This window comes from Gadus morhua, chromosome 8, assembly GCF_902167405.1.
Source record: "Gadus morhua chromosome 8, gadMor3.0, whole genome shotgun sequence".
Taxonomy (NCBI): Eukaryota; Metazoa; Chordata; class Actinopteri; order Gadiformes; family Gadidae; genus Gadus; species Gadus morhua.
In genome coordinates, this window is record NC_044055.1 from 12,556,494 (window position 1) to 12,582,531 (window position 26,038).

Below are 26,038 nucleotides of genomic sequence, written 5' to 3' on the forward strand. Positions count from 1 at the left end.
AGCACACAGTATATTGTGCGTTGTATTATATTAAGTAGTATATTCCAAAAAGGCATTTGTGCATAATTCTGTGATAATATGGCATTTGGTGAGAATAAACAGCCGTCCTTGTGGAAGGAAAGACGATCATTAATTGTGTGTGGTTGTAGGCGGCGGTATCATAAAATGCTAAAGAGGAGTTTGAGGAGCGAACCATTAGGGGAGGTACTTAGTGTGCGTGGGCTTTTATCCATCTATGATTAAGTGTTTGTCTGACGCACTCGATAACGCAGACAACATCTCAATCACTGCGGCAGGATCTCCGTAGGAAGACTAAACATAAAGCAACACATGGCATTTGCCAATACCGCCCTCAAGTGGCAGTGGCTTGCGTTTCAGGGGAAGGCTTTTATTTTGATAGGTCGATCGAAGCGCAGGTCATCGTTTCGGGAATTGTGTTATTATTCAACACCAATGTCTCCGCTCACATCCAGGGGACACCGCTGGGTTGTATCATTTTCCATATCGTCTTGTGAGTGAACAGACATACCCAAACGTGCATGTGGTTCAACTGTTAAGAACACTTTTATTTTGAAAGTCCCCCCTTCGTGGCACCGGAAGCTCACAACTCATGAAACGCACCATCGATACCTCATCTCCTCGATGCTCAAGAGAATGACAACCGGAAAAGGAATAGAACCGGAAAGAGAATATAACCGGAAAGACAACAAAACCGGAAAGAGTAGACGAGCATCGAAAAGGTGGGGAAGGATATCACCGTTCTGTTGTTCCGACAACTGACAGATAAATATAAAACATTCATAAAGGTTTACAATGATGCATAATCAGACGTGTCCGTGTTTCCATGAACCCTCCACGGACTAGTATCACAAAGTATTAATTTAGTTTATCAGATCAAACCATAGTTTCCGTGTTTTGTTTTGATAAACTTGACTCGACCAATCAGGCGACCAATGTCGACCAACTTCTCCTAGCTCATGAATATTCATGTCCTGAGCATTACGCGGCTGTGTTTGGACTCTGACTTCCGCCGTGTCTCCCGTATGTCCAGCTGAAGTTCTTTCAACTTTAAGTTCTCCGTCCCTCGTCTCCGCCGATCCGGACAATGAGCGCCGTGCTGCCCCGCGTCGAGCAGCTCTCCTCCCGGGTGCTGCGGGTCCTGGGCTGCAACCCGGGGCCCATGACCCTCCAAGGGACCAACACCTACCTGGTCGGCACCGGGCCGCGGTGAGTACACACAGCGGGGGGCTGTAAAGTAACTCCACCCACAAAATACAAAATACCTTAGTTGATCCACGCTAGTAGAGAGAAGATGTGTACAAAACTTAAACTACGTTATCCATGCTATAGATGGAGCACTACAGCAGCCCTACTCTTGTTCATGTCATTTTAGTTTAACACTGGTTAAAGGTTAACTCTGTAAACCTCTCTAGATTGACACTAGTAAAGGTTAACCATGTTAACCTCTGGTTTAACACTAGTTAAAGGTTAGCCATGTAAACTTCTCTAGTTTAACAATAGTAAATAGCGCTGCTCGATTATGGGAAAAATCGTAATCACGATTATTTTGGTCAATATTGAAAACACGATTATTCAAACGATTATTTTTGAGTTTGAAAACATGTGTTTATTCAGCATGTCTCTCACAAAAAAAACCTTTGGAACCGCGAACTTTGAATTTTCGCCTTACAAAATACACAAAATGGTCAAAAATAAAATGTTCCAATTTAAAATAATATAAAGATGTGTATCCAGCTGTTCTGCCCTTTCCATAAAGCATAAAAAAATATATACATATCTATATACTTTTTTTTTATCGAAATACTCGATTATGTACATTTTCTCATCGTTTGATGCTAAAATCGAAATCACGATCAAATTTCGATTATTCGCCCAGCCCTTCTAGTAAAGGATATCATCTATAGTAGCTCATTGGCTCCCCTCTGGCACCTCCCCCTCTGGCCCCTTCCCATCGGGCTCCTCCCCCAGGCGAGTTCTGATTGACACCGGGGAGCGCGGCGTGCCAGAGTACATCAGCTCTCTGCGGGGAGCGCTGCGGCAGGCCGACGCCACCATCCAGGAGGTGCTGCTCACCCACTGGCACCACGACCACGTGGGGGGCGTGGCTGACGTCCACCGTGACATCACAGGTCCCCAATCACCTCGTTAATTAAAGGGTCAGACGCCAGGGGGATTAGCCTTTCTAAGTCTGGATTACATATTTATTCAATATTAAATTATGTGACGCATATTTGATATATATTTGATATTTTTTAATTCCTGTCCAAAGCCTGTGTTTCTCCTTCCCTCTTGGCTCCTCCCATTCCTTCAGGTGTCGATGTGCCTGTGAGCAAACTGCGGCGCACTGAGGGGAGGTTGGAGGAGGAGGAGCGGGGGAAGGGCTACACCTACCTCTCTGACGGAGACGTCATCCGGACGGAAGGAGCTACTCTCACGTCAGTCTTCAACCAACACCTAGCTAGCTAAGACCGGCTAGCGGACACCAGCTCGCGGACATCAGCTAGCTAACACTAGTTAGGGAACACCAGCTTGCAGACACCTCTATCTGCTACTCACTATCTTTCTGACTAACTAACTAATTAGCTAACAAGTAACATGTCTCTTACTGTCTGCTATCACATAAGATATCTAATGTTGCCAATAACTCACTATCTAACTAACTAACTCTGTACAAAGTGATCTGGTAGAGCGGTGAGTGTGACCTGTTATTACCCAGGGTGCTGTTCATCCCGTGCCTCTGACCTGAGCTGTGTTCGAAATCGTTCCCTGTCACGGATATAGTGCACTATATAGGGTGCTCGCCATTTTGTAGTGTTCGAATTCTCAGTAGTTAATTTCATGCACTATATAGTGGATTTAAAATACCCAAAATTTGAGTGAACATACGATGTTCCCTACATGTTACTCCCGTATACCACAATGCAATGCGGTCGTGTTTTCTTCGTGAGAAGAAGAAGCTGAATAACCGCAAATACGAATAAATTCAATGATGGAGTCTCCGGCTTTCGTTTAGAAATGTCAACAATTTATTTGGGATTTAACATAGAAAATGTAACCTTCAAAATTGATTAAAAAAACATTGATCAAGGAAATGTAACATTCAACATCAATACAACTTCCAGCTTTGCGATGACGCAAATGACGTTCAGCGTAGTGTCCGAATTCTCGTTTGTTCGTTCCCTATATAGTGCACTATATCATGAACACTATATAGTGATTGAGTGAATAGGGAACGATTTCGGACACAGCTCAGGTGTGACCTGTGATTACCCAGGGTGCTGTTCACCCCGGGCCTCTGACCAGGTGTGACCTGTGATTACCCAGGGTGCTGTTCACCTCGGGCCTCTGACCAGGTGTGACCTGTGATTACCCAGGGTGCTGTTCACCCCGGGCCACTCCGACGACCACATGGCTCTGCTGCTGCAGGAGGAGGGGGCCGTGTTCTCGGGGGACTGCATCCTTGGGGAGGGCACTGCGGTGTTCGAGGACCTCCACGACTACATGGGGTCCCTGGAGCGCCTGATGGGGCTCCGGCCCTCCCTCATCTACCCAGGTACTGTGAGCTGGTACTGGTCGTACTGGGAGCTGGTACTAGGAGCTGGTACTGGTTATACTGGGAGTAGGTACTGGTTATTCTAGGAGTAGGTACTGGTTATGCTGGAAGCAGGTACTGGTTATTCTGGGAGTAGGTACTGGTTCTGCTGGGAGCTGGTACTGGTTATACTGGGAGCCTTTACTGGTTATACTTGGAGCTTGTATGGTTATACGGGGAGCTGGTACTCGTTATACTTGGAGCTGCCCAGTACAAGCACAGTCTGCTACTGGTTCTACTGGGAGCTGTACAAGTTCCACAATAGAAGTCTCTCTAGACCTCCACAATAGAAGCCTCTCTGTAACCTCCAAAATAAAAGCCCTGTGTGTCCCCAAGGCCACGGCCCTGTGGTGACGGAGGCGGGCCCTAAGATCCAGCACTACATCAGCCACAGGAAGCAGCGCGAGCAGAGCATCCTGTCCGCCCTCCAGGCTGCCGCCGGGACCAGCTTCACCTCCACGCAGCTGGTCCACATCATCTACAAGGTGAGGACCTGTCCCCCACTGGGTGAGGCAGGTCCCTCCCGGGGGTGAGGACCTGTCTCAACCCCGGGGATAAGGACCTGTCTCACCCCGGGCCCTTAAAGGAACAGGGTTGTCAGTGTGTGTGTGTGTGTGTTATTGTTTATCTTTTTGTGTTATGATGTGTGTGTGTGTGTGTGTGTCTGTGTGTGTTACTTATTGTGCGTGTTGTAATGTGTGTGATATTGTGTGTTTCAGGACACTCCCCAGCACCTCCACGGTGCGGCTGAGGTGAACCTTGTCCACCACCTGAAGAAGCTGGAGAGAGAGGCCAAGATACACCTGGGTACCTCCCCCTAACCACCCCCCCCCCCCCCCCCCCCCACCGGGTACCTCCCCCTAACCTCTCCCCCCCACCGGGTACCTCCCCCTAACCCCACCCGGTACATACCCCTCTGTCTGTCTCTGTCTTTCCGTCTGGCTGGCTAACTGTCTGTCTTTCTTTCTATCTGTCTGTCTGACAAACTGTCTGTCTCTCTGTCTGTCTGCCTGGCTAACTGTCTATCTCTCTTTTTCTATCTATCTGTCTGACAAACTGTCCGTCTCTCTGTCTGTCTGCCTGACCAACTGTCTGTCTGTCTTTCCAGTGGAAGACAACTCCCCGACGGTCCGATGGAAGAGCAACCTGTAACCAGAGATTGCCCACATATGGACATCCTGTATAGAGGAAGGCCTATTTATGGGAATCCTGTACACAGGCACCCTATAAGGACATCCTGTGTACATTTGATTCTTTGTCCAAGCAGCGTCTGATCCTGGTCAGTGGATCGGTGACACTGGGAATGGACATCTGTACCGTAGCCAATGGGGTCACTGTGCTTCTTCCTTAAACCACACCCCCCTGCTCTCATTTGCTCTGAGTAATGTCAATCCCATCATTTGTAGTGTAAACAAGCTTAGGACAGCAGAGAGTACAACTGTTTCCTTTAAACTAGAAGAAACCTTTTCCTTTATGATTCGTAAACGCTCTGTGTGTCTTTGAGCGGCTACTGTTTGTTTAGAAGTCATTGACGGAGGTGTGGTGTAGCTCGACCTGTTGTCCGCCAGGTGGCGCTGTCTGTCAGGAGGACGGCCTGAAATAAACACGCATGCTGTACTGTATTGTTTTATTCGTGTTTTATTGATGCTTGGTTTGTTTTATCCACTGGATTAATGACATGACCATGAAGATCTCCCTCAAGCGTCACCAGAGCTGAATGTATTCCCCGATACTTGAAAAGGCTTTTAAAGAAAAATAAAGATTTTGACGTCAAGCATTGTCAGTTTAAAAGATTTGAACTATTACATATTTGATGTAGTTTATACAGACTAATAATTCTGACAGTGTTGCATTTCGTATCGCGAGCTGGAGCCAGTGCGTATTCTTGCGTGCGTGTGCGTGAGTATGTGTGTGCGTTTATATTTGTGTGTGTGCATGCACATGTGTTTGCGTGTGCGTGCGCGCGCGCGCGTGTGTGTGTGTGTGGTAACGAGATGAATCCCGCGGTGGGGGAGGCGGACTCTAAAAGATAAACAGACAGTCGATATGGCGTCGACAGCAGCAGCTCTTGACACTGCTCGGACCCGGCCCACCGGCTCCTGACTGGGGGACGTTCACCACCTCACTACCCGGGGGAAGAGCTCCAACTTGGGGTAAGTTTTGGTGGGCTGGCCTGCGGTGGTTACGCTGCCGGTTGTAACTAATTTCACAGCGGATTGTATGTGGGGCGTCACGGCGAACTATTCTCATTCTAAACTGAACTAAGTAGCAACGGTGATGGACTGGAGAGGGACCGGTCGGAGTGTCCGCGATGAGGGACTGGAGGGTCCGCGTTGAGGGACCGGAGGGTATGACAACAGAGAGTCTGGGAGCCTTCAACCTGCTGCTCCAGAGGCCGGGACGGTCCGGGATGTGTGCTAATGTGGGGGTTAGGGTCCCTTAAGGTAAAGGGTTAGGGTATCTTAACGTCAAGGGTTAAGGGTCGACTAAGTGTTTTAGTTAGCCTTATTTCCTAAGTTTTGCTGTTGGAGATACATTCTGAAGTAAAAAGGCAATAAAGGGTAAAGCTTCACCTAAACAGTGGGTTCCCCTAAGTCTTCGTTGATGCTCTTGGGTCGACAGTGTTTGATTGAAGTCTCAGTGGTGAGGGGTAGACATGAGCTCTGTGGATGATCCAGTCGATCAGGGTTAGTTGAGGAAGACTGTCTCACTTTGGGGGTGGGTTGATGAAGACTGTCATATTGCGGGGGTTAGTTGATGAAAACTCTCATTGGTCAGGGTTAGTTTATGAAGACTCATTGTGGGGGGTTAGTAGATGAAGACTATCTCATTGTTTGGAGTCAGGGTTAGTTGATGAAGACTCTCATTGTTAGGGGTCAGGGTTAGTTGATGAAGACTCTCATTGTTAGGGGTCAGGGTTAGTTGATGAATGTCTCTTTTTGGGGGTTAATTGATGAAGGCTGTCCCTTTGTGGGGCCTAGTTGATGAAGACCGTCTCATTGTGCGGGGTCAGGGTTAGTTGATGAAGACTCTCATTGTGTGGGTTCAGGGTTAGTTGATAAAGACTGTCTCTATTTGGGGGTTAGTTGATGAAGGCTGTCTCTTTGTGGGGGTTAGGTGATGAAGACTGTCTCTTTGTGGGGGTTAGTGTATGAAGACTGTCCCTCTGTGGGGGTTAGTTGATGAAGACTCTCATTGTGGGGGATGGGGTTGTTAATGAAGACCTCCATGGACAGGGAGGAATGTACACAGACCAGTAGGGTCTGGTCAAATCACGCGTAGCCTAACATTGCGCCAATCAGGGCAGGGGAGAGGGGCGGGGCCAGACCTTATGTTATTCTACAGGGTCCGTCCACACGGAAACAACATCAGCTCACAGACGGAGGCTTGTAATTGGCCGTCACAATCCTCTTCCTGAACAGTATGACGGAACAATACTGACTAGTTATTGAACCGCAGAATTTAAAACAAACCATCTGTTCATGTACAGTATAGTACTGCTGTGTGCTAAACCGTAACTATATCATACCTATACCATAACTAAACCATTACTATAACATAAATATACATACAGTATCACTATAATTCATAACCACGCCGTGTGTGTGTGTGTGTGTGTGTGTGTGTGTGTGTGTGTGTGTGTGTGTGTGTGTGTGTGTGTGTGTGTGTGTGTGTGTGTGTGTGTGTGTGTGTGTGTGTGTGTGTGTGTGTGGTTAGCTTTGATCCAACATGGCCGCTGTTTGTTCTGTAATGAAGCTGCTGGGAACGCAGGTGGGAGCCGGCTCCGTGCACACTCCGCACTCCTCCGGCCTCCCACTGCATGCTGGGAGACTGGGAAGACCGCAGGAGGCGACTAGCCTGGGGCAAACCACACACACACACACACACACCACCAGACACACACACCCCCCCAACACACACACACACACACACACACACACACACACACAGACAACAAGCACACGCTGGGCGTGGTTATGAATTATAGTGATACTGTATGTATATTTATGTTATAGTTATGGTTTAGTTATGGTATAGGTATGATATAGTTGTTGTATGGTTATGATATAGTTATGGTAAAGGTATGGGTATGGTTATGGTATGGTTATGGTATAGTTATGGTATAGTAATGGCAGGGTTATGGTATATGGGAATTGTTCAACCTCTCTGTTGGCTGACGCTCTCTGCCCTCCTATTGGTTGGCAGGAGCCGTCGAAGACCTGAGGTCCGCCTTCACAGGACTTCCCAGCATGCTTTACCAGTGAGGTGAGTTTGTACCTGGGCGAGGTTGAGATAATGGGTGGAGGACAGTTCAACCCAAAGTAAACAAACTGGAGTCTGGTAAACACAAAGTAAACAAACTGGGGTCCGGTAAACACAAAGTAAACAAACTGGGGTCTTGTAAACAAACGAGGAGCAGAGAGACTGCCGGTCACAGGCGGACATTTTGCTTAAGATTAACCGGGGAGGGAGGGGCAGATGGAGGGAGTGAGGGAGGGGGAGAGGGACGGAGGGAGGAGGAGAGGGAGGGAGGGAGGGAGGGGGAGAGGGACGGAGGGAGTAAGTGAAGGGGAGAGGGACGGAGGGAGTTAGTGAAGGGGAGAGGGAGTGAGTGAGGGGGAGAGGGACGGAGGGAGGGGGAGAGGGACGGAGGGAGTGAGTGAGGGGGAGAGGGAGGGAGGGAGGGAGTTAGTGAAGGGGAGAGGGAGGGAGGGAGGGGGAGTGAGTGAGGGGGAGAGGGAGGGGGAGAGGGACGGAGGGAGTTAGTGAGGGGGAGAGGGAGGGAGTGAGAGGGACGGAGGGAGTGAGAGAGAGAGGGAGTGAGTGAGGGGGAGAGGGACGGAGGGAGTGAGTGAGGGAGGGAGGGAGGGAGTGCGGGGGAGAGGGAGGGAGGGAGTGAGGGGGAGAGGGACGGACGGAGGGAGGTAGTGCGGGGGAAAGGGAGTTAGTGAAGGGGAGAGGGAGGGAGTGAGGGAGGGGGAGAGAGTGAGAGAGAGTGAGGATTTGTTGTCAGTAGGAGCAGGAGACCTGTGGGAGCTAATCCACTGCCTCCAGCTGACTCGAACATGTGACATCGATCGTCATAGCTCATTAGTTAACCAGCATTAAACTCCTCCTCCCTCCTCTCCACTCCTCTTCTCTCTCCTCAACAGTAGCCAACATGAAGTAAATGTAAAATAGCTGACTGAACGATGGGGTGTTCCTTTGACGGCAAACAAATGCACCTTCCACTATCTCTCTCTCCTTCCCCCACTCCCCCACATGGATGTGGAGGAGAGGTGGAGCTAGAAGCTAGAGGTGGAGCTAGAAGCTAGAGGTGGAGAAGAGGTGGAGCTAGAAGCTAGAGGTGGAGAAGAGGTGGAGCTAGAAGCTAGAAGTGGAGCTAGAAGCTAGAGGTGGAGCTAGAAGCTAGAGGTGGAGCTAGAAGCTAGAGGTGGAGCTAGAAGCTAGAGGTGGAGCTAGAAGCTAGAGGTGGAGCTGGTAGGAGGGGGTTTGAGGCCACTGGGTTCCCACCAGTGAGAGGCCGTGGTACTGGGAAGGATGATGGTTTCCTGGTGTGTGATGGTAGGACTGTGTCAACACCACCCCTCCGCCTCCACCCGCCCCGGGGGAGCTGAGCAAATCAAACGCACCTCCATCGGCTCACATTGCAAAAACAAATGATGCAAATGATGCAGAGTTACCTTATTGACAACCACACACACACACACACACATACACACATACAAATTAACCAAATTCACACACTTTACTGCACGCACGCATGCACCAATGAACACACACACAGTTTGGATATGTTTGTGTGTTTGGGGTGTGTGTGTGTGTTTGGTAAAGTGGCTGTGTTTGTTTTGTGTATGTGTTTGATGTTTGTTAATTTGTGTGTTTGTTGAAGTGTGTGTGTGTGTGTGTGTGTTGTGTGTGTGTGTGTGTGTGTGTGTGTGTGTGTGTGTGTGTGTGTGTGTGTGTGTGTGTGTGTGTGTGTGTGTGTGTGTGTGTGTGTTTGTTATGTGTGCTTGTTTGTAACAGGAGGCCTTGGTCTTGTATAAGCAGACATAGAAACCTTGACATGGTCAGACCACTCCCCCCCACACACACACAAACACACACACACACACACACACACACACACACACACACACACACACACACACACACACACACACACACACACACACACACACACACACACACACACACACACACACACACACATAGTCTCGCACTTCTTCTGCATTAGCCCCGCCCTTTCTCTGATACTAGCCAGCTCTGAAAACACTCTGATAATCCTTTGCACTGTGACACTACTCTCTCTCTCTCTCTCTCTCTCTCTCTCTCTCTCTCTCTCTCTCTCTCTCTCTCTCTCTCTCTCTCTCTCTCTCTCTCTCTCTCTCTCTCTCTCTCTCTCTCTCTCTCTCTCCCCTCATCATGGTAAGCAGGGGGGAGGGGGGTGTTATGTAATCAGTTGGTCAGCTGACCTGCTGGTCTCTCCCTTTCAAAGGAGCTGGAAGACTCTCACAGTCAGCTACTGGTCATTCTTTTAACTATTTAACCTGTTAACTAGTCAATCAGCTACTGGTCAACCTGTTAACTAGTCAACCTGCTACCTGGTTGGCCAGCCATCTAACCAGTCATTTAACCAGTCAGTCAACTAGTAAGTTAACTACTTGGCAGCCAGCAAGTAAACTAGTTGACCCACTCGTTATCTATTGTTATAGCAGCATGAATAACTATGTTACGAAGCACAAAGAGCAGAACAGCCTGCCTTAGTCTCTCTATGTCTCCTTCCCTCCTTCCTTGTCTCCTACTTCCTAGCACAGCCATGTGACCACTAGGCTGTCACAGGGGGCTACAGATGACCTTTGACCCTGTTGTAGCCGTGTTGCTATCTGCTCTAGATGGACATACTGTTTGTTTACAGACCTCTCTCTCTACATCTCTCTCTCTCTCTGTGTATCTCTCTGTGTATCTCTCTTTCTCTGTTTCTCTCTCTCTCTCTGTCTCTGTCTCTGTCTCTGTCTCTGTCTCTCTGTCTCTCTCTCTGTCCCTCTCTGTCTCTGTTTCTCTCTCCAGGAAATGAGTGTTGTTGGGGAAAGTGGGGCGGAGCCTCCCAAGGGGGCGGGGCTCCTGAAGAGGAAAGACTGTCGCAATGACGACCTGGCGCCGAGGTAACACACACACACACACACACACACATACACACATACATACATACATACATACATACATACATACATACATACATACATACATACATACATACATACATACATACATGCATGCATGCATGCATACATACATACATACATACATACATACATACATACATCCATCCATCCATCCATCCATCCATCCATCCATCCATCATCCATCCATCCATCCATCCATCCTCTCCTCTCCTTACCTCCCCTCTCATCTCCTCCTCTCCCCTCCTCCTCTCCCCTCCTCCTCTCCCCTCCTCCTCTCTTCTGTCCTCTCCTCCTCTCCTTTCCTCTCCTCCTCTCCTCTCTCCTCCTCCTCTCCCCCAGCCCAAAGAGGAGCAGGGAGGAGGAGGCCCGCTACGTAGAGGAGCTAGCTGAGCTGATTATCGCCAACCTGAACAAGGAGGAGGAGGAGGAGGAGGAGGAGGAGGAGGAGGGGGAGGAGGTGATGAAGAAGGAGGAGCAGCAGGAGGCGAAGGCCGATCTGAAGGAGACACTGAGGAAGATCAGACTGATACAGGAGCAAGGTACACACACACTCACACACACACACACACACATGCACACGCACACACACGCCCCATTCTGTGTGTGTTATAAATCTATATCTATATCTCTATTTCTACCCCCTGTGTGTCAGAGCGCGGACCCCCCCACGGCCCCTCCAGTCCCGACCGGCTTCAGCAGGCCCAGGTCTCCTCCTCTGGGGGCGGAGCCATCGACAGACACGCCCTTGGGCCCCTGATGCTGGAGGTACCACTACTACTACTATACTACTATTCTACTATACTACTACTATTCTACTACTGCACTACTATACTACCACACTACTACTATACTGCTATGCTACCACACTTCTACTACATAGCTGGTGTGTGGTGAGCGTTGTGGTGCAGATTGGCTGCTGTGCATCACCCAAGTGGTGCTGCACACTGGTGGTGGTGAGTGAGGTCCCCCCCCCCCTCACTGTAAAGCATCTTTGAGTGTCTAGAAAAGCACTATATCAATTCAATCAATTATTATAATTACTATACTACTGTACGTCTACAACACTACTACCACACTACTACCATACTACTATACTATACTACCACTACTTCTACTATACTACAACACTACTACCAGTACTACTACTATACTACCTCAACTATACTACTACCACACTACACTATACTACAGTATAATACACGTTGATTATATATCATAATATATTAATAACATGTTTTATTGTATTTTTCTGTCATGTCTTATATAAATATATGAATATAATGTATTATAAAAAATTATATTGTATTAATAAAATGCCTTTATTATATATTGTAATATATGAATATAATGTATTTTTATATATTATAATGCCTGAATAACATGTTTATTTAGAATTTAATGTAATTTATTAATATTTTAGATACCGAAGGGGGCTATTCACCTCATCGAGCCTGAGGTGTATAATTTTAGCATATAGTACACGTGAACACTTTTGCCAGGATTTATTAGTTTTTATTAGCCATTTATTTTTATAAGAGTGACGAGACGACCGTCACGCGGTCAAAACAATATCCTGAGTTTGAGATCTCAATCATGGGATATTGCCCAGTATCCCGAGATAGCGAACCAATCAAACTGCGCCATCTTAGGAGGTTCACGTTTAGCATATACTTGTTTCATTATATATCTTTCTTAAAATATGAATATAACGTATTATTATCTATTCATACATTAACATGTTTCATAACATGTGTGGAGGCCCTGGACGCGTTCTTCCTGGTGGTCGGGAGGGAGGGCACTCTGGTGTTTGTGTCCGACAACGTGAGCCAGTACCTGGGCTGCCAGCAGGAGGAGCTGCTGGGCACCAGCCTCTATGACCTGCTGCACCCCGGAGACCATGCCCACTTCCTCAACCTCCTGCCGCCCCGTAACCACGGTGAGGGACCACCCTAGAGAACATCTCACAACCGGCCCCATTGATAGCGAGCCCAACTCTGAACCTTCTAGTGCTGCTTCCTCTAGTTCACTAGTGATCATGGGTAGTTCACTGATGATCAGTAGTTCACTAGTTATCAGTAGTAGTTCACTAAGTGATCAGTAGTTCACCAGTGTTCAGTTGTAGTACACGCGTGATCAGTAGTAGTTCAGTAGAGATCAGGAGTTCACTTGTGATCATTAGTAGTTCAGTAGTGATCAGGAGTTCACTAGTGATCAGTAGTTCACTAGTGATCAGTAGTAGTTCAGTAGAGATCAGGAGTTCACTAGTGATCAGTAGTAATTCATTAGTGATCAGGAGTTCACTAGTGATCAGTAGTAGTTCAGTAGTGATCAGGAGTTCACTAGTGATCAGTAGTAGTTCAGTAGTGATCAGGAGTTCACTAGTGATCAGTAGTAGTTCAGTTGTGATCAGGAGTTCACTAGTGATCAGTAGTAGTTCAGTAGTGATCAGGAGTTCACTAGTGATCAGTAGTAGTTCAGTAGTGATCAGGAGTTCACTAGTGATCAGTAGTAGTTCAGTTGTGATCAGGAGTACACTAGTGATCAGTAGTAGTTCAGTTGTGATCAGGAGTTCACTAGTGATCAGTAGTAGTTCAGTAGTGATCAGGAGTACACTAGTGATCAGTTGTAGTTCAGTAGTAGTGATCAGGAGTTCACTAGTGATCAGTAGTACTTCATTAGTGATCAGTGTTAGTGCACTCGTGATCAGTGGCTCACAAAGTGATCAGCAGTAGTTCACTAGTGCTCTCTCTCTCTCTCCAGTGAATGGGCGGGGATCGGAAGCAGCCAATAGGAGCAGCCACACCTTCACCTGTCGCATGCAGGTTAGCCCTGTGTGTGCGTTGGCCGCGCCGTCCCCCTCCCACCACCAGGGGCCGCTGCGGTACCAGACCCTGCAGTGCTTCGCCGTCTCAGAGCCCCGGAACATCAGACAGGAAGGAGAAGGTAGAGGAGAAGAACTCCTGCTCTCTTCCTCTCTTATGTTTCCTGTCTCCTCCTTTGCAGGGGTGGAGTAAGATATTAGGGGCGGAGTCAGACATGAGGGCGGAGTCAGAAATTGAGGGCGGGGTCAGACATCAGGGGCGGAGTCATAAATCAAGGGCGGAGTCAGACATCAGAGGCGGAGTCAGACATCGAGGCAGACATTGGGGTTGGAGTCAGACATCAGGGGTGGAGTCAGACATCTAGGGTGGAGTCAGACATGGAGGGCAGAACAGACATCAGGGGTGGAGTCAGACATTGAGGGCGGAGTTAGACACTGAGGGTGGAGTCAGACATTGAAGGCGGGGTCAGACAACGAGGGTGGAGTCAGACATCACGGGCGGAGTGAGTTGTCAGAGGCGGACTCAGACATCAAGGGTGGAGTCGGACTATGAGGGCTGAGTCACATGTTGGAGTCGGGGTCAGATATGAGTGGGCGGGGTCACATGTTGGAGGCGGGGTCAGATATTTGCGTGGCAAGCTAACAGGGTTTCCTGTGACAGAGTTCAGGTCGTGTCTGATCTGCGTGGCCCGCCGGGTCCCAGGAAGAGAAAGGTCTGCCCCTCCGGCCTACGAGAGCTTCACCACCCGCCAGGACCTCAAAGGTACCCTCAACACACAGCGCAGAGCTAGCAGGCACATAGCGCCAAGCAAGCAGGCACATGGAGGTGTAACATAGTCAGGCTAAGCTACGCTAAGCTCATCCTTGCTAAGCACCAGGCTAAGGGCCCGTCCTTCCCCCCCCTGTGGCCCCAGGGAAGATTCTGTCCCTGGACACTAGTGCCCTGCGGGCCGCGCTGAGCCCCGGCTGGGAGGACCTCGTCCGCTGCTGCATCCGCCGCTTCCACCGGCCCCGCCCCCCCGACCACGCCTCCTACGCCAAGAGGCACCACCAGGACGGTGAGGCCAACGTCCTCCTACGTACCTCCTATATCCACCCTCAATCCACCCTACATCCACCCTTCTCCCCCCTACATCCACCCTACATCCACCCGTCTCCCCCCTACATCCACCCTACATCCCTCTTTCATCAAACCTACATCCACCCTACTCACCCCTACATCCACCCTACTCCCCCCTACATCCACCCTACATCCATCTTACATCCACCCTATTTCTAACCTACATCCCCCCTACATCTAACCTACATCCCCCCTACATCCACCCTACTCCCCCTTTCATCCACCCTACTCCTCCCTACATTCACCCTAGATCCCCTACTACATCCCACCTACATCCACACTACATCCCCCCCTACATCCATCCTATATTTACCCTACATCCCTGCTTTAAGCCCCTCCCTTTGACCTCTCTATTGCTCAGCAGCTGAACATAATTGCAGTTAAACACGCTTTCAATTGAAATGTAAGAGTCTCACTCTCCCTCCCTCCCTCCCTCCCTTCCTCTCTCTCTCTCTCTCTCTCTCTCTCTCTCTCTCTCTCCCTCTCCCTCTCCCTCTCCCTCTCTCTCTCTCTCTCTCTCTCTCTCTCTCTCTCTCTCTCTCTCTCTCTCTCTCTCTCTCTCTCTCTCTCTGTCTCTCTGCCCCCCCTCCCTCCTTCCCTCCCTCCCAGTTGTGAGACAGGGCCAGGCCTCCAGTCCGGTCTACTGGTTCTCCATGGCTGACGGTTCCGTGGTTTCCGCCCAAACTAAGAGCCGGCTCCTCCCCTCCCCCAACAGCCAATCACAGCTCTACATGTCCCTCCACATCCTGCAGAGGTATGCCTGTCTGCCTCTCTGCCTGTCTGTCTCTCCAGCTGTCTGACGGTCTGTCTGTCTGCCTGTCCGTCTCTCTACCTGTCTATCCCTCCACCTGTCTCTCTGCCTGCCTGTCTTACTCTCCACCTGCCTGTCTGTCTTTCCAGCTGTCTGCCTGCCTGTCTTTCTCTCCACCTGTTTGTCTGTCTGCCTGCCTGTCTTTCTCTCCACCTGTCTCTCTGCCTGCCTGTCTTACTCTCCACCTGTGTGTCTGCCTGCCTGTCTGTCTTTCCAGCTGTCTGCCTGCCTGTCTTTCTCTCCACCTGTTTGTCTTCCTAACACCAGGTGGTTGTGTGTTCCAGGGAACAGAAACCAGGGGGGTTGAGTCCTGGCCAGCGATTGGCCGACCTAGCAGATGGCCCCTCCCCAGAAGCCACTGTCAGTAGTACCCCCGGCCACCCCGGGGCCCCCGGCCCCCAGGACCCCAACCCCGCCGGCCCCCCTAGCATCACCCTGGAGCCCCCCCTGTCTCCTCTCTCTCCCCCGGGGCCCTCCTCTCCCCCGGGGTCCTCCTCCACCCTGGGGCCCTCCTCCACAGTGGGGCCCTCCTCCCCCCCGGGGCCCACCTCCAACCTGGGGTCCTCCTCTAACCTGGGGCCCTCCTCCACCACGGGGCCCTCCTCCACCATGGGGCCCTCCTCCCCCCCGGGACCCTCCTCCACCCCGGGGCCCTCCTCCACTGTGGGACTCCCCTCCACCCCTGGGCCCTCCTACACCGTGGGGCCCTTCTCCCCACTGGAGCCCGCCCTGTCTCCTCTCTCTCCCCCTGTGCCCTCCTCCACCCTGAGACCCTCCTCCCCCCCGGTGCCCTCCTCCGTCCTGGGACCCTCCTCCACCCTGGGGCCCACCTCCACCACGGGGCCCTCCTATATGACGGAGACCTCCTCCACCACGGGGACCTCCTCCACCCTGGGAACCTCCTCCACCCTGGGACCCTCCTCCAACCCGGGGCCCTCCTCCACCATGGGGCCCTCCTCCACCGTGGGGCCCTCCTCTGTCAGCAGCAGCAGTAGCTCCGGGCCTACGTCCTGTGGGGTTACCCATGGCCGTGCAGAGGGACGGAGCTCTAGAGGAGACCCCGCCTCCAGCGGCAGAGGTGTCGTGGAGGGGGAGGATCAGGGGGTGGAGGAGGGGGAGGAGCAGGGGGAGGTGGAGGAGGAGGAGGAGGAGCGAAGTGAGGGCCCACGGCGTTACACCAAGCTGCTCCAGCTCCTCACTGACACACCGACGACGCACGGCGACGACCAATCCGAACACGCCAGGGACCCAGGAGGCGGGGCCAGTGCCTGCGGGGGGGCGGGGCCTAATGGTAACTCCTCCCTGAAGGACAAGCACAAGATCCTCCATCGCCTGCTGCAGCAGAACAGCTCCGCCCCCGGGGGAGGGGGGGAGGGAGGGGAGGAGGGGAGGAGAAAGGACAACGCCCTCCTAAGGTACCTGCTGGACCGGGACGACCTTCAGGAGAGAGGAGGAGACCAGGAGAAGGTCACCAGGCAGGAGCCCGCCAGGGCACAGCAGGTGAGGAGCAGGGGGAGGAATGGGAGGAGGAGGAGGAGGGGAGGAGGAGCAAGGGGAGAAGTGACATAGTGCAGGTTTAATTTAATACTGGTAGAATATTGACATACTGCAGGTTTAATGTGGTGAGGACAGTAGAATAGTGACATAGTGCAGGTTTAATGTGATGAGGACAGTAGAATAGTGACATAGTGCAGGTTTAATGGGGTGAGGACAGTAGAATAGTGACATAGTGCAGGTTTAATGGGGTGAGGACAGTAGAATAGTGACATAGTGCAGGTTTAATGGGGTGAGGACAGTAGAATAGTGACATAGTGCAGGTTTAATGGGGTGAGGAAAGTAGAATAGTGACATAGTGCAGGTTTAATGTGTGTGTGTGTGTGTGTGTGTGTGTGTGTGTGTGTGTGTGTGTGTGTGTGTGTGTGTGTGTGTGTGTGTGTGTGTGTGTGTGTGTGTGTGTGTGTGTGTGTGTGTGTGTGTGACAGCAGAGTGCTGAGTGTCTGGCTTACATCACCAACGACCTCATTAGCGCTAACTGCTATATTTAGCTCCTCCTCATCCCATCAGTGAACAGGTCCGGGTCGTACCGCTACAGGCCACAGGGGCGTGTGTGGACCGCTCCATTCAGAAGATTTAGTGTGGACCTTTCAACACTAGTTGAGGCTAGACCTTTAAAAAACCTTTATTTTGAAGGAGTTATGTGTAGATATTTATAAACCTTTATTTTGAAGGTGACCCGATGTATACATGTTGAAGTAGATCAATTAAAACATTTGAACTGACCACAGAGGTTAGGAAAGGAGTGTACACATCAACACATTAAACACCTTTAACCTCCTCTTCTTCCTCCTCCTCCTCCTCCTCCTCCTCCTCCTCCTCCTCCTCCTCCTCCTCCTCCTCCTCCCCCACAGGCCAGTGAGCTTGAGGACCTACTGGAAGACCCCCAGGGCAGGGCTCCATACCGGCTCTGCCCAGGAAAGATAGCTGGAAGACGGGCCTCTGTCCCCCTCTCCTCCTCCTCCTCTCTCCCCCTCTCCTCCACCTCATCTCTCCCCCTCTCCTCCACCTCCTCTCTCCCCCTCTCCTCCTCCTCTCTCCCCCTCTCCTCCACCTCCACCTCTCTGGACAATCAGAGCATCATCAGTGACCTCCTGCAGATGATGGAGAGTGTACCTAGCACCACCCAGAACCCAGCCTCACGTAAGTCTTTAACCACACCCAGCCTGACGTAGGTCTCACCCCACCCAGCCTGACGTAGGTCTCACCCCACCAAGCCTGACGTAGGTCTGACCCCACCCATCCTCTCTGACCCCACCCATCCTCTCTGACCCCACCCAGCCTCTCTGACCCCACCCAGCCTCTCTAACCCCACCCATCCTCTCTGACCCCACCCAGCCTCTCTGACCCCACCCATCCTCTCTAACCCCACCCATCCTCTCTGACCCCACCCAGCCTGACGTAGGTCTGACCCCACCCATCCTCTCTGACCCCACCCAGCCTCTCTGACCCCACCCATCCTCTCCAGACCTTCTGCCCTCCGTGGTGCTGGAGCAGACTGCCCTCTAGTGGTGGAGAGTTGCTCTAACCCTAATTCCAATGAAGTTGGGACGTTGTATAAAATATAAATAAAAACTGAATAGAATGATTTGCAAATCCTTTTCAACCTATATTCAATTGAATACACTACAAAGACAAGATATTTAATGTTCAAACTGATTGTTGAAAAAATATTCCCTCATTTAGAATTTTTGCAGCTGGGACAGGGGAAACAAAAGACTGGGAGAGTTGAGGAATTCCAGAAAAACACCTGTTTGGAACATTCCACAGGTTAATAGGAACAGGTCAGTGTCATGATTGGGTATAAAAGGAGCGTCCCCGAAAGGCATTCACAAGCAAGGACGGGGCGAGGTTCACCACTTTGTGAACCACTGCGTGAGCAAATAGCCCAACAGTTTAGGAACAACTCTGTTCAGCATTGACAGAAGTGCAAGTAACGTCCCAACTTTATTGGAATTGGGGTTGTAGTAAGTTATCTAGTTAGTTAGTTATAGTTAGCTCTTAATAGTTAGTTATAGTTAGCTCTATATAGTAAGTTCTCTAGTTAGTTAGTTATAGTGAGCTCTATATAGTTAGTTAGTTATCGTTAGCTCTAACCCAGTGATTGGCCCTCATCCTCCAGACCTGCTGGCCTCCAGGGGGGCCCCCCCACTGAGGGGCGTGTCCCCCGCCCCGGCCCCTGGCCCTGCCCAGAACCCCCCCACACACAGAGTCAGCGCCCTGCAGCAAGGCATGCTGGGAACACCTGAAGGGGGAGTGGCCAACACGGGTGAGTGGACATGCACCCTAACTAAGAGATCCTGATGTGGTTGAGGCGTCGTATGACCCCCCAGCGTTAACCCTCAGAACTAGTTAAGGTAACGTTGGCTGAGAGACAGGCAGAGAGACAGGCAGACAGACAGACAGGCAGGCAGAGAGGCGTGCCGAGAGAGAGATACAGACAGACGGACAGACAGACAGACAGACAGGCAGACAGGCAGAGAGACAGACAGACAGATAGACAGACAGATAGGAAGACAGACAGACAGACAGACAGACAGACAGACAGACAGGCAGAGATACAGACAGACAGACAGACAGACAGACAGACAGACAGGCAGAGAGACAGACAGAGAGACAGACAGATAGGCAGAGAGACAGACAGACAGACAGACAGACATACAGACAGAGAGACAGAGAAAAAGACAGGCAGACAGAGAGACAGACAGACAGACAGACAGACAGACAGGCGGGCTCTAAGATAGCTTACAGAGAGATTGATGTTATTTTTGTCTAATCAGAGATGGAGATGACAAGCCCCGCCTACTCCCAGCAGCAAGCTCCGCCAAATCAGACGGCGCCTTGGCCCAACCGCACGATGACCATGCATCACTATGGTTACCAAAACAGGTGCGTACCAAACCGGCTTTGTGGTGAATTGTGGGAAGATATAGACTTTGTTGTCTCCAGACCCACAGGGGGGGGGGTCGACCTGTCTGTTGTCTCCAGACCCACCCGGGGGGGGGGTCGACCTGTCTGTTGTCTCCAGACCCACCCGGGGGGGGGGTCGACCTGTCTGTTGTCTCCGGACCCACCCAGGGGGCGGTCGACCTGTCTGTTGTCTCCAGACCCACTGGGGGGGGGTCGAGCTGTCTGTTGTCTCCAGACCCACCCAGGGGGGGGTCGACCTGTCTGTTGTCTCCAGACCCAACCAGGGGGGGGGGGGGGTCGACCTGTCTGTTGTCTCCAGACCCACCCGAGTGGGGGGGGGGGGGGGGGGGGGTCGACCTGTCTGTTGTCTCCAGACCCACCCGGGGGGGGGGGGGGGTCGACCTGTCTGATGTCTCCAGACCCACCCGGGGGGGGGTCGACCTGTCTGTTGTCTCCAGACCCACCCGGGGGGGGGGGTGGGGTCGACCTGTCTGTTCTCTAGTCCAGACCCACTGGGGGGGTGTCGACCTGTCTGTTGTCTCCAGACCCAGTGGGGGAGGGGGGTTGGTCTACCTGTCTGTGAGGGGTCTGTACTGGTACTGGGACCGAGCCGCTCTGTGTGTGCAGGCCGGCGTACGGGGGACCCGCGGGGGGGGAGGGGGCTCTGCTGAGCCAGCTCTGCCTGGTGCTGAGGGACCTGGAGGGGCTGGAGGCGATCGACCACATGCTGGGCATCCCGGGGCTGGCTGGACAGGTACACACACACACACACACACACACACACACACACACACACACACACACACACACACACACACACACACACACACACACACACACACACACGTATAAACATCAACATCTACGTGTGTGTGTGTGTGTGTGTGTGTGTGTGTGTGTGTGTGTGTGTGTGTGTGTGTGTGTGTGTGTGTGTGTGTGTGATCTCCAGGGCCTTCCCTTGGACCAGGACCACTTGTTGACCTCTGACCCCACGCTGGGTATGAACCCCCCCCGCTACAGCCAGCTCTACCCTTACCAGGGCCCCCCTGCCCGCCCCCAGGCCTATACTGACCTCCAGCCACGCCCACCCGGGTACTCCCCCATGGTGGGGGGCCCCGGGATGGGGGGGATGTGGCGGTCTGAGGGCGTCCGCATGGCCCCCCAACCTGGCACCCTGAGGCTCCAGCTGCAGCACCGGCTCCAATCCCAGGTCCCCACAAACCACCAGACACAACACACACCTTCACTAGGATTAGCATCGTTAGCATGTTAGCATCGCAACACACACCTTCACTCTGGTTAGCATCGTTAGCATCACAACACACACCTTCACTATGATTAGCATCGTTAGCATGTTAGCATCACAACACACACCTTCACTATGGTTAGTATCGTTAGCATGTTAGCATCACAACACACACCTTCGCTATGCACCACATACAGCTGTCTGGTCTATGGCCAAAACTCCCTTTCTGTTTCCATATTTCTAAAAACAGAACTGTAAATATGATGCTATTTGAGTTGTTTTCTTCCCTCAAGTCATTCAGAAAGTATCTCTGAGTAAAACACTTGCCCCAGTGCTGTGGTCTCTTCTGCCCCCTGTGGAATACCCCAGTATAACCACCACATTATTCCACAACGGATCCACATTCATTTATTGACATGAATGAATGAATTCATTGTCACATTTCCACTTTTTCCTCTGCAGAATTGGCAGCCAATTGGAGGCCAGATGGGCGGGGCATCCAACATGAATCTACCTCTCAGGTCCAATCTACCTAACCAGGTGAGTATCCTGTCTGTATGACGTTCTGTCAGTCTATCTAGTCGTCTGACTGTCTGACTGACTGGTTTAATCTCTTTGTGTTTCACCTTGTGCCTGCGTGTGTGTGTGTGTGTCTGTGTGTGTGTGTGTGTGTGTGTGTGTGTGTGTGTGTGTGTGTGTGTGTGTGTGTGTGGGGGTGTGGGGGTGTGGGGGTGTGCATGCGTTTCTCAGGGATCCCTTAATGTCCAGATGATGTCTCAGCGTCAGTACCTCAGTCACCACCTGCGCCAGAAGCAGCAACACGTGCACCAGCCTCACGTGCCCCAGCAGAACGTGTACCAGCAAAACATGCACCTGCATCAGGTGCACCAGCAAAATATGTACCAACCAAATGTGCAACAGCATCACATGCACCAGCAAAACGTGTACCAGCAAAATGTGCACCAGCAAATGGACCAGCATCACATGCACCAGCAAAACGTGTACCAGCAAAACGTGCACCAGCATCACGTGCACCAGCATCATGTGCACCAGCAGAGACCCATCATGATGCAGGCGCCGGTCTTCACCCCAAACATGTCTGGAACACATGCTGGCTTCACCCCGGCCAATGGGCAGCCGTTCTGCTACGGAGGGTCAGCCTATGGTAGGACATCACTCTGCTGACCAATGACGTCACAGACGAGCACCATGACAAGTGTTTACTATAAAATCACTTATTGGCAACCATAAAGAGCTCCTCTCTTCTCTCCTCTCCCCTCTCTCCTCCTACATTCCTCTTATCCTCCTCCCCTTCCCTCCTATCCTATCTCCTCTCCTCCTCCTCCTCCTCCTCCTCCTCCTCCTGTCTCCCCTCACCTCCTCTCCTCCTCCTCCTCCTCCTACTCCTCTCTCCCCTCTCCTCTTCTCCTCCTCTCCCCTCCTCTCCTCTCTCCTCCCGTCTCCTCTCCTCCTCCTCCCCGACCGCCCCTCCCCTCCCCTCTACTCCTCTCTCCCTTACCCTATTCTCTTCCTCTCCTCCTCCCCTCTCCTCTCTCCCCTCCCCTCCACAGCCGGGCTGAACCCCTCGTCTCCTGACCCAGGGAAGGTGCTCCCTGCTGGGGCTCCTAGACCTCTGCTCGCCCTCCCCTCCCCCATGCTGCTGCCCAGGTCCCAGCAGGCCCCGCCCCCTGCAGGGTCAGCCTACCAGACCACCTACGCCCCCAGCGGCTGGACGCAGCCCGCTAGCGCAACCGACGCTAACGTAGCCGACGCTAACGTAGCCACCGCTAACAGGTACGCTGAGGAAGGGCTTGGTTCTAAAAGTCCCATGACATCATAGTGGGGAGGTCGTGTGCTCACTGTACCTGTCTGTCTGTCTCTCTCGCTCTCGCTCTCGCTCTCGCTCTGGCTCGCTCTCTCTCGCTCCCTCTCTCTCTCTTCCCCCCTACCTCTCAGTATGTATTCCCATCACCAGTTCCAGTACAGTCCGCAGGCCAATGGGATGTACAGCAGCATCCTCAGCCAGGGCGTAACCATGGAAACGGGGGCAGGGGGCGGTCCCGGCCAAATGTCGGGTCACGTGACATGCATTGCCAGCGAGCAGGTGACCATGTGACCCCACGGCAAGTCATCTCATAAGAGCAGAGGGTTGGTGGTTGTCAACCGTATTGAGCGTGTTTCTACCGCCCCCTACAGGCCAGCGGTGGGAATCTGGAGCGGCTACCTAAGGCTAGCAGGCTAGCTGGAGAGAGCATGCTAGCTGGAGCGAACATGCTAGCGCAGGAGAGCTGAGTGAGTGAAACTGTTGTTAAGCATAGTTTATACTGCCTTCTGATTGGCTGAAGTAGCATGTTCTCTCTGCGTTTCTGATTGGCTGAAGGAGCATGATTTTCTCCCTGTGTTCTGATTGGCTGAAGGAGAATGTTTGTCTCTCCGTGTTCTGATTGGCTGAAGGAGCATGCTTGTCTCTCTGCGTTCTGCTTGGCTTAGCGTCGCTCTTTGTTGTACATCGTGTCGATTTCATCTCTGCTTAAGCTGTTTTTCTTCTGTCAGAAAGTCTGCTGACGTCATCTGAGCCACTGAGGTGCCAGCAGCCAATATCGGGCATGGGAGTCTTCACAGCGCACCGATCAACAAGAGCTATTGCAAACCAATAAACACTGTTCTCTCCACCACCTCAGGCAATCGGGAGAAGGTGCGGGGAATAACTAAATGACTGGTACCTGGGTTATCATCACAGAGCTAACCCACTACAGAATCGTGGTTAGCATCGCAGAGCTAACTCACTATAGAACCGTGGTTAGCATCGCAGAGCTAACTCGCTATAGAACCATGGTTAGCATCGCAGTGCTAACCCGCTATAGAACCGTGGATAGCATTGCAGAGCTAACTCGCCACATAACCGTGGTTAGCATCGCAGAGTCTGATTTTAGTGGTCGTATGAACTGATTTGTTGAAGACAGTTAGAAGTATATTTATAGATTATTTCCGGATAATATATCCGTTATAAAGTGCATATTTTATAGTGTGGTAGCTTCAGGCCTTCTGGATGTTTAGAGTTTAATTGATCGGATTTCCTTGGAATTGTGTTGCTACAGAAGAGCTCGGACACATACAGAACCCACACACACACACACACACACACACACACACACACACACACACACACACACAGGGCGGGGCCTCAGACACATACAGCCCCCCCACCCCCACACAGGGCGGGGCCTCGGACACATAGAGCCCCCCCCACCCCCCCCCCCTGCTGACTCTGGGTCCAGGAGAAAGCCACTGATTGTCCTGGTGCTAACGACTTGACTCTACTGATTAGGTGGTTGATAACTCCATTGATTCTGGTGCTGTAACCGGGGTAGGGACCACCCTGGAACTAAACCCGTCAGGAAACACAAAAGCCAGAGCCTCAAGCCACAGTGTGTCGTTAGACACACCTTCCAACCCAGGGTGCTTCTCTCTCTCTCTCTTCGTTTCCTTCTCCCTCCCTATTTGTGAGTTGGGCATTGAACCAGGCCGACCGACGGCTCACTCAGGGTTCACCTGTTGTTGGTCAAGCAGTGAAGTCCATTCCGTTCATCTTATTGTTATTGGGTTGTTTCTTTCTGTCTGGTGTGCAGAGTGAAACGAGAAGCAGACTTTTGAATGTTTTAAATCTCTCAGCAGAGTATTCATGACCAAACCTATGCACAACATTTCAATTACGCGTGTGTAAAATACGTAATATGTTCAGATAATGATTGTTTCCGATTTACATTTTTTACTTAAATAATATATAAGTACAGATTTTTATTAACTTATAGATGGTATGTTGACCTGATCAATAACCCACGCTAGTACCTCCCTACCTAGTTAGACCCATGCCTTAGCTTTGCCCTCATTAGCGGTGTGGTTCACTAGGGCAGAAAGCGATTGTTTCCTCTGTTGGTCTGAACCCTCTGGCCCAGGGCCGCACCCGCTAGGGAGCCTGGGGGGACACTTGCCTCCTGCAATGACCACTCCTACTAACTATTGGTTTATCAACCAACCAAGCTTACTTTGTGACGTATACATTCTTTGGACTGGCCTCTGACAGTATTAGCTTAGCTTGTCCTAGCTTAGCTTTTCCTAGCTCGCTAACGACCACATTCCGGTCCCAAACCTTAGCATGGCTGCATCAGCTCTTTAGAGCTCACGAGTGGTAGGTTGAGAGTTGAAGGTACACATTTTGTGCACACCTGAGATGTAAGTGGTGAGGATTGGATATTTGTATTATAAAACCACCGTTTAACCTCATCACTAAAGACTCGAAAAGGCCAGCCTGTTATGTTTAGCTCCATCACTAATGCCAGCTTGTTATGTTTTGATAGTTTTCTTTACTTCAGTCTTGTTATGGGAATGTGACTAGCTAGCGAACACGTTTCTTGTTTTGTACATTAGCATTTTATTTTTTCTGGTTTGCCCAGAGATTTTATCGAGTGTACTTAATCAGTCATGGTTACAGTGGGCGGAGCATCAGCACCAGTTAGCCTGACGACCGGCCCGGGTATCAGATTATGCTAACTGACTTGTGATCCATGCCACTGTAAATAAATCTAATTTTTATTGAATGGAAGAGCCTTTGTTTTCATGCCTGTAAAGGTAAACAGGGAGAGGGGTGTTGGTGTTTACCTTGTTGTTTGTCTATTTCCACATTGTTTCAACCCAATCAATGCCTAATTAAGTGATAAGTAGTAGTTCACTAAGTGATCAGTAGTAGTTCCCTTTGTGATTAGTAGTAGTTTCCTT

General features: G+C 51.2%; 2 protein-coding genes across 5 annotated transcripts; both read left to right on the top strand.

The window, feature by feature from the left end:
* The first annotated feature begins 746 nt into the window (after nt 1–746).
* lactb2 (lactamase, beta 2) lies at nt 747–5,235 on the top strand. The gene is made up of 7 exons (XM_030363486.1): nt 747–1,227; nt 1,990–2,150; nt 2,333–2,456; nt 3,396–3,574; nt 3,950–4,098; nt 4,333–4,420; nt 4,722–5,235. Exons 1-7 carry the CDS (start codon nt 1,106–1,108, stop codon nt 4,763–4,765), a joined length of 867 nt encoding a protein of 288 aa, XP_030219346.1. The 5' UTR covers nt 747–1,105; the 3' UTR covers nt 4,766–5,235.
* Nucleotides 5,236–5,612: 377 nt separating this feature from the next.
* Nucleotides 5,613–25,865, top strand: LOC115548700 (nuclear receptor coactivator 2). Of its 4 annotated transcripts, XM_030363483.1 has the most exons (23): nt 5,618–5,766; nt 7,331–7,384; nt 7,820–7,879; nt 10,685–10,779; nt 11,140–11,339; nt 11,453–11,565; nt 12,559–12,736; nt 13,561–13,743; nt 14,283–14,384; nt 14,536–14,679; nt 15,351–15,495; nt 15,837–17,052; nt 17,961–18,249; nt 19,229–19,375; nt 19,887–19,995; nt 20,644–20,770; nt 20,966–21,226; nt 21,725–21,802; nt 22,013–22,427; nt 22,834–23,056; nt 23,219–23,366; nt 23,459–23,554; nt 23,816–25,865. In XM_030363483.1, exons 4-22 carry the CDS (start codon nt 10,688–10,690, stop codon nt 23,552–23,554), a joined length of 4,266 nt encoding a protein of 1,421 aa, XP_030219343.1. In that variant the 5' UTR covers nt 5,618–5,766; nt 7,331–7,384; nt 7,820–7,879; nt 10,685–10,687; the 3' UTR covers nt 23,816–25,865. The 4 variants fall into 4 exon arrangements, with proteins under 4 accessions (XP_030219342.1, XP_030219343.1, XP_030219341.1 ...); XM_030363481.1 differs by lacking the exon at nt 7,331–7,384; XM_030363484.1 differs by lacking the exon at nt 7,331–7,384 and having other exon boundaries at nt 23,820–25,865.
* Nucleotides 25,866–26,038: the final 173 nt, after the last annotated feature.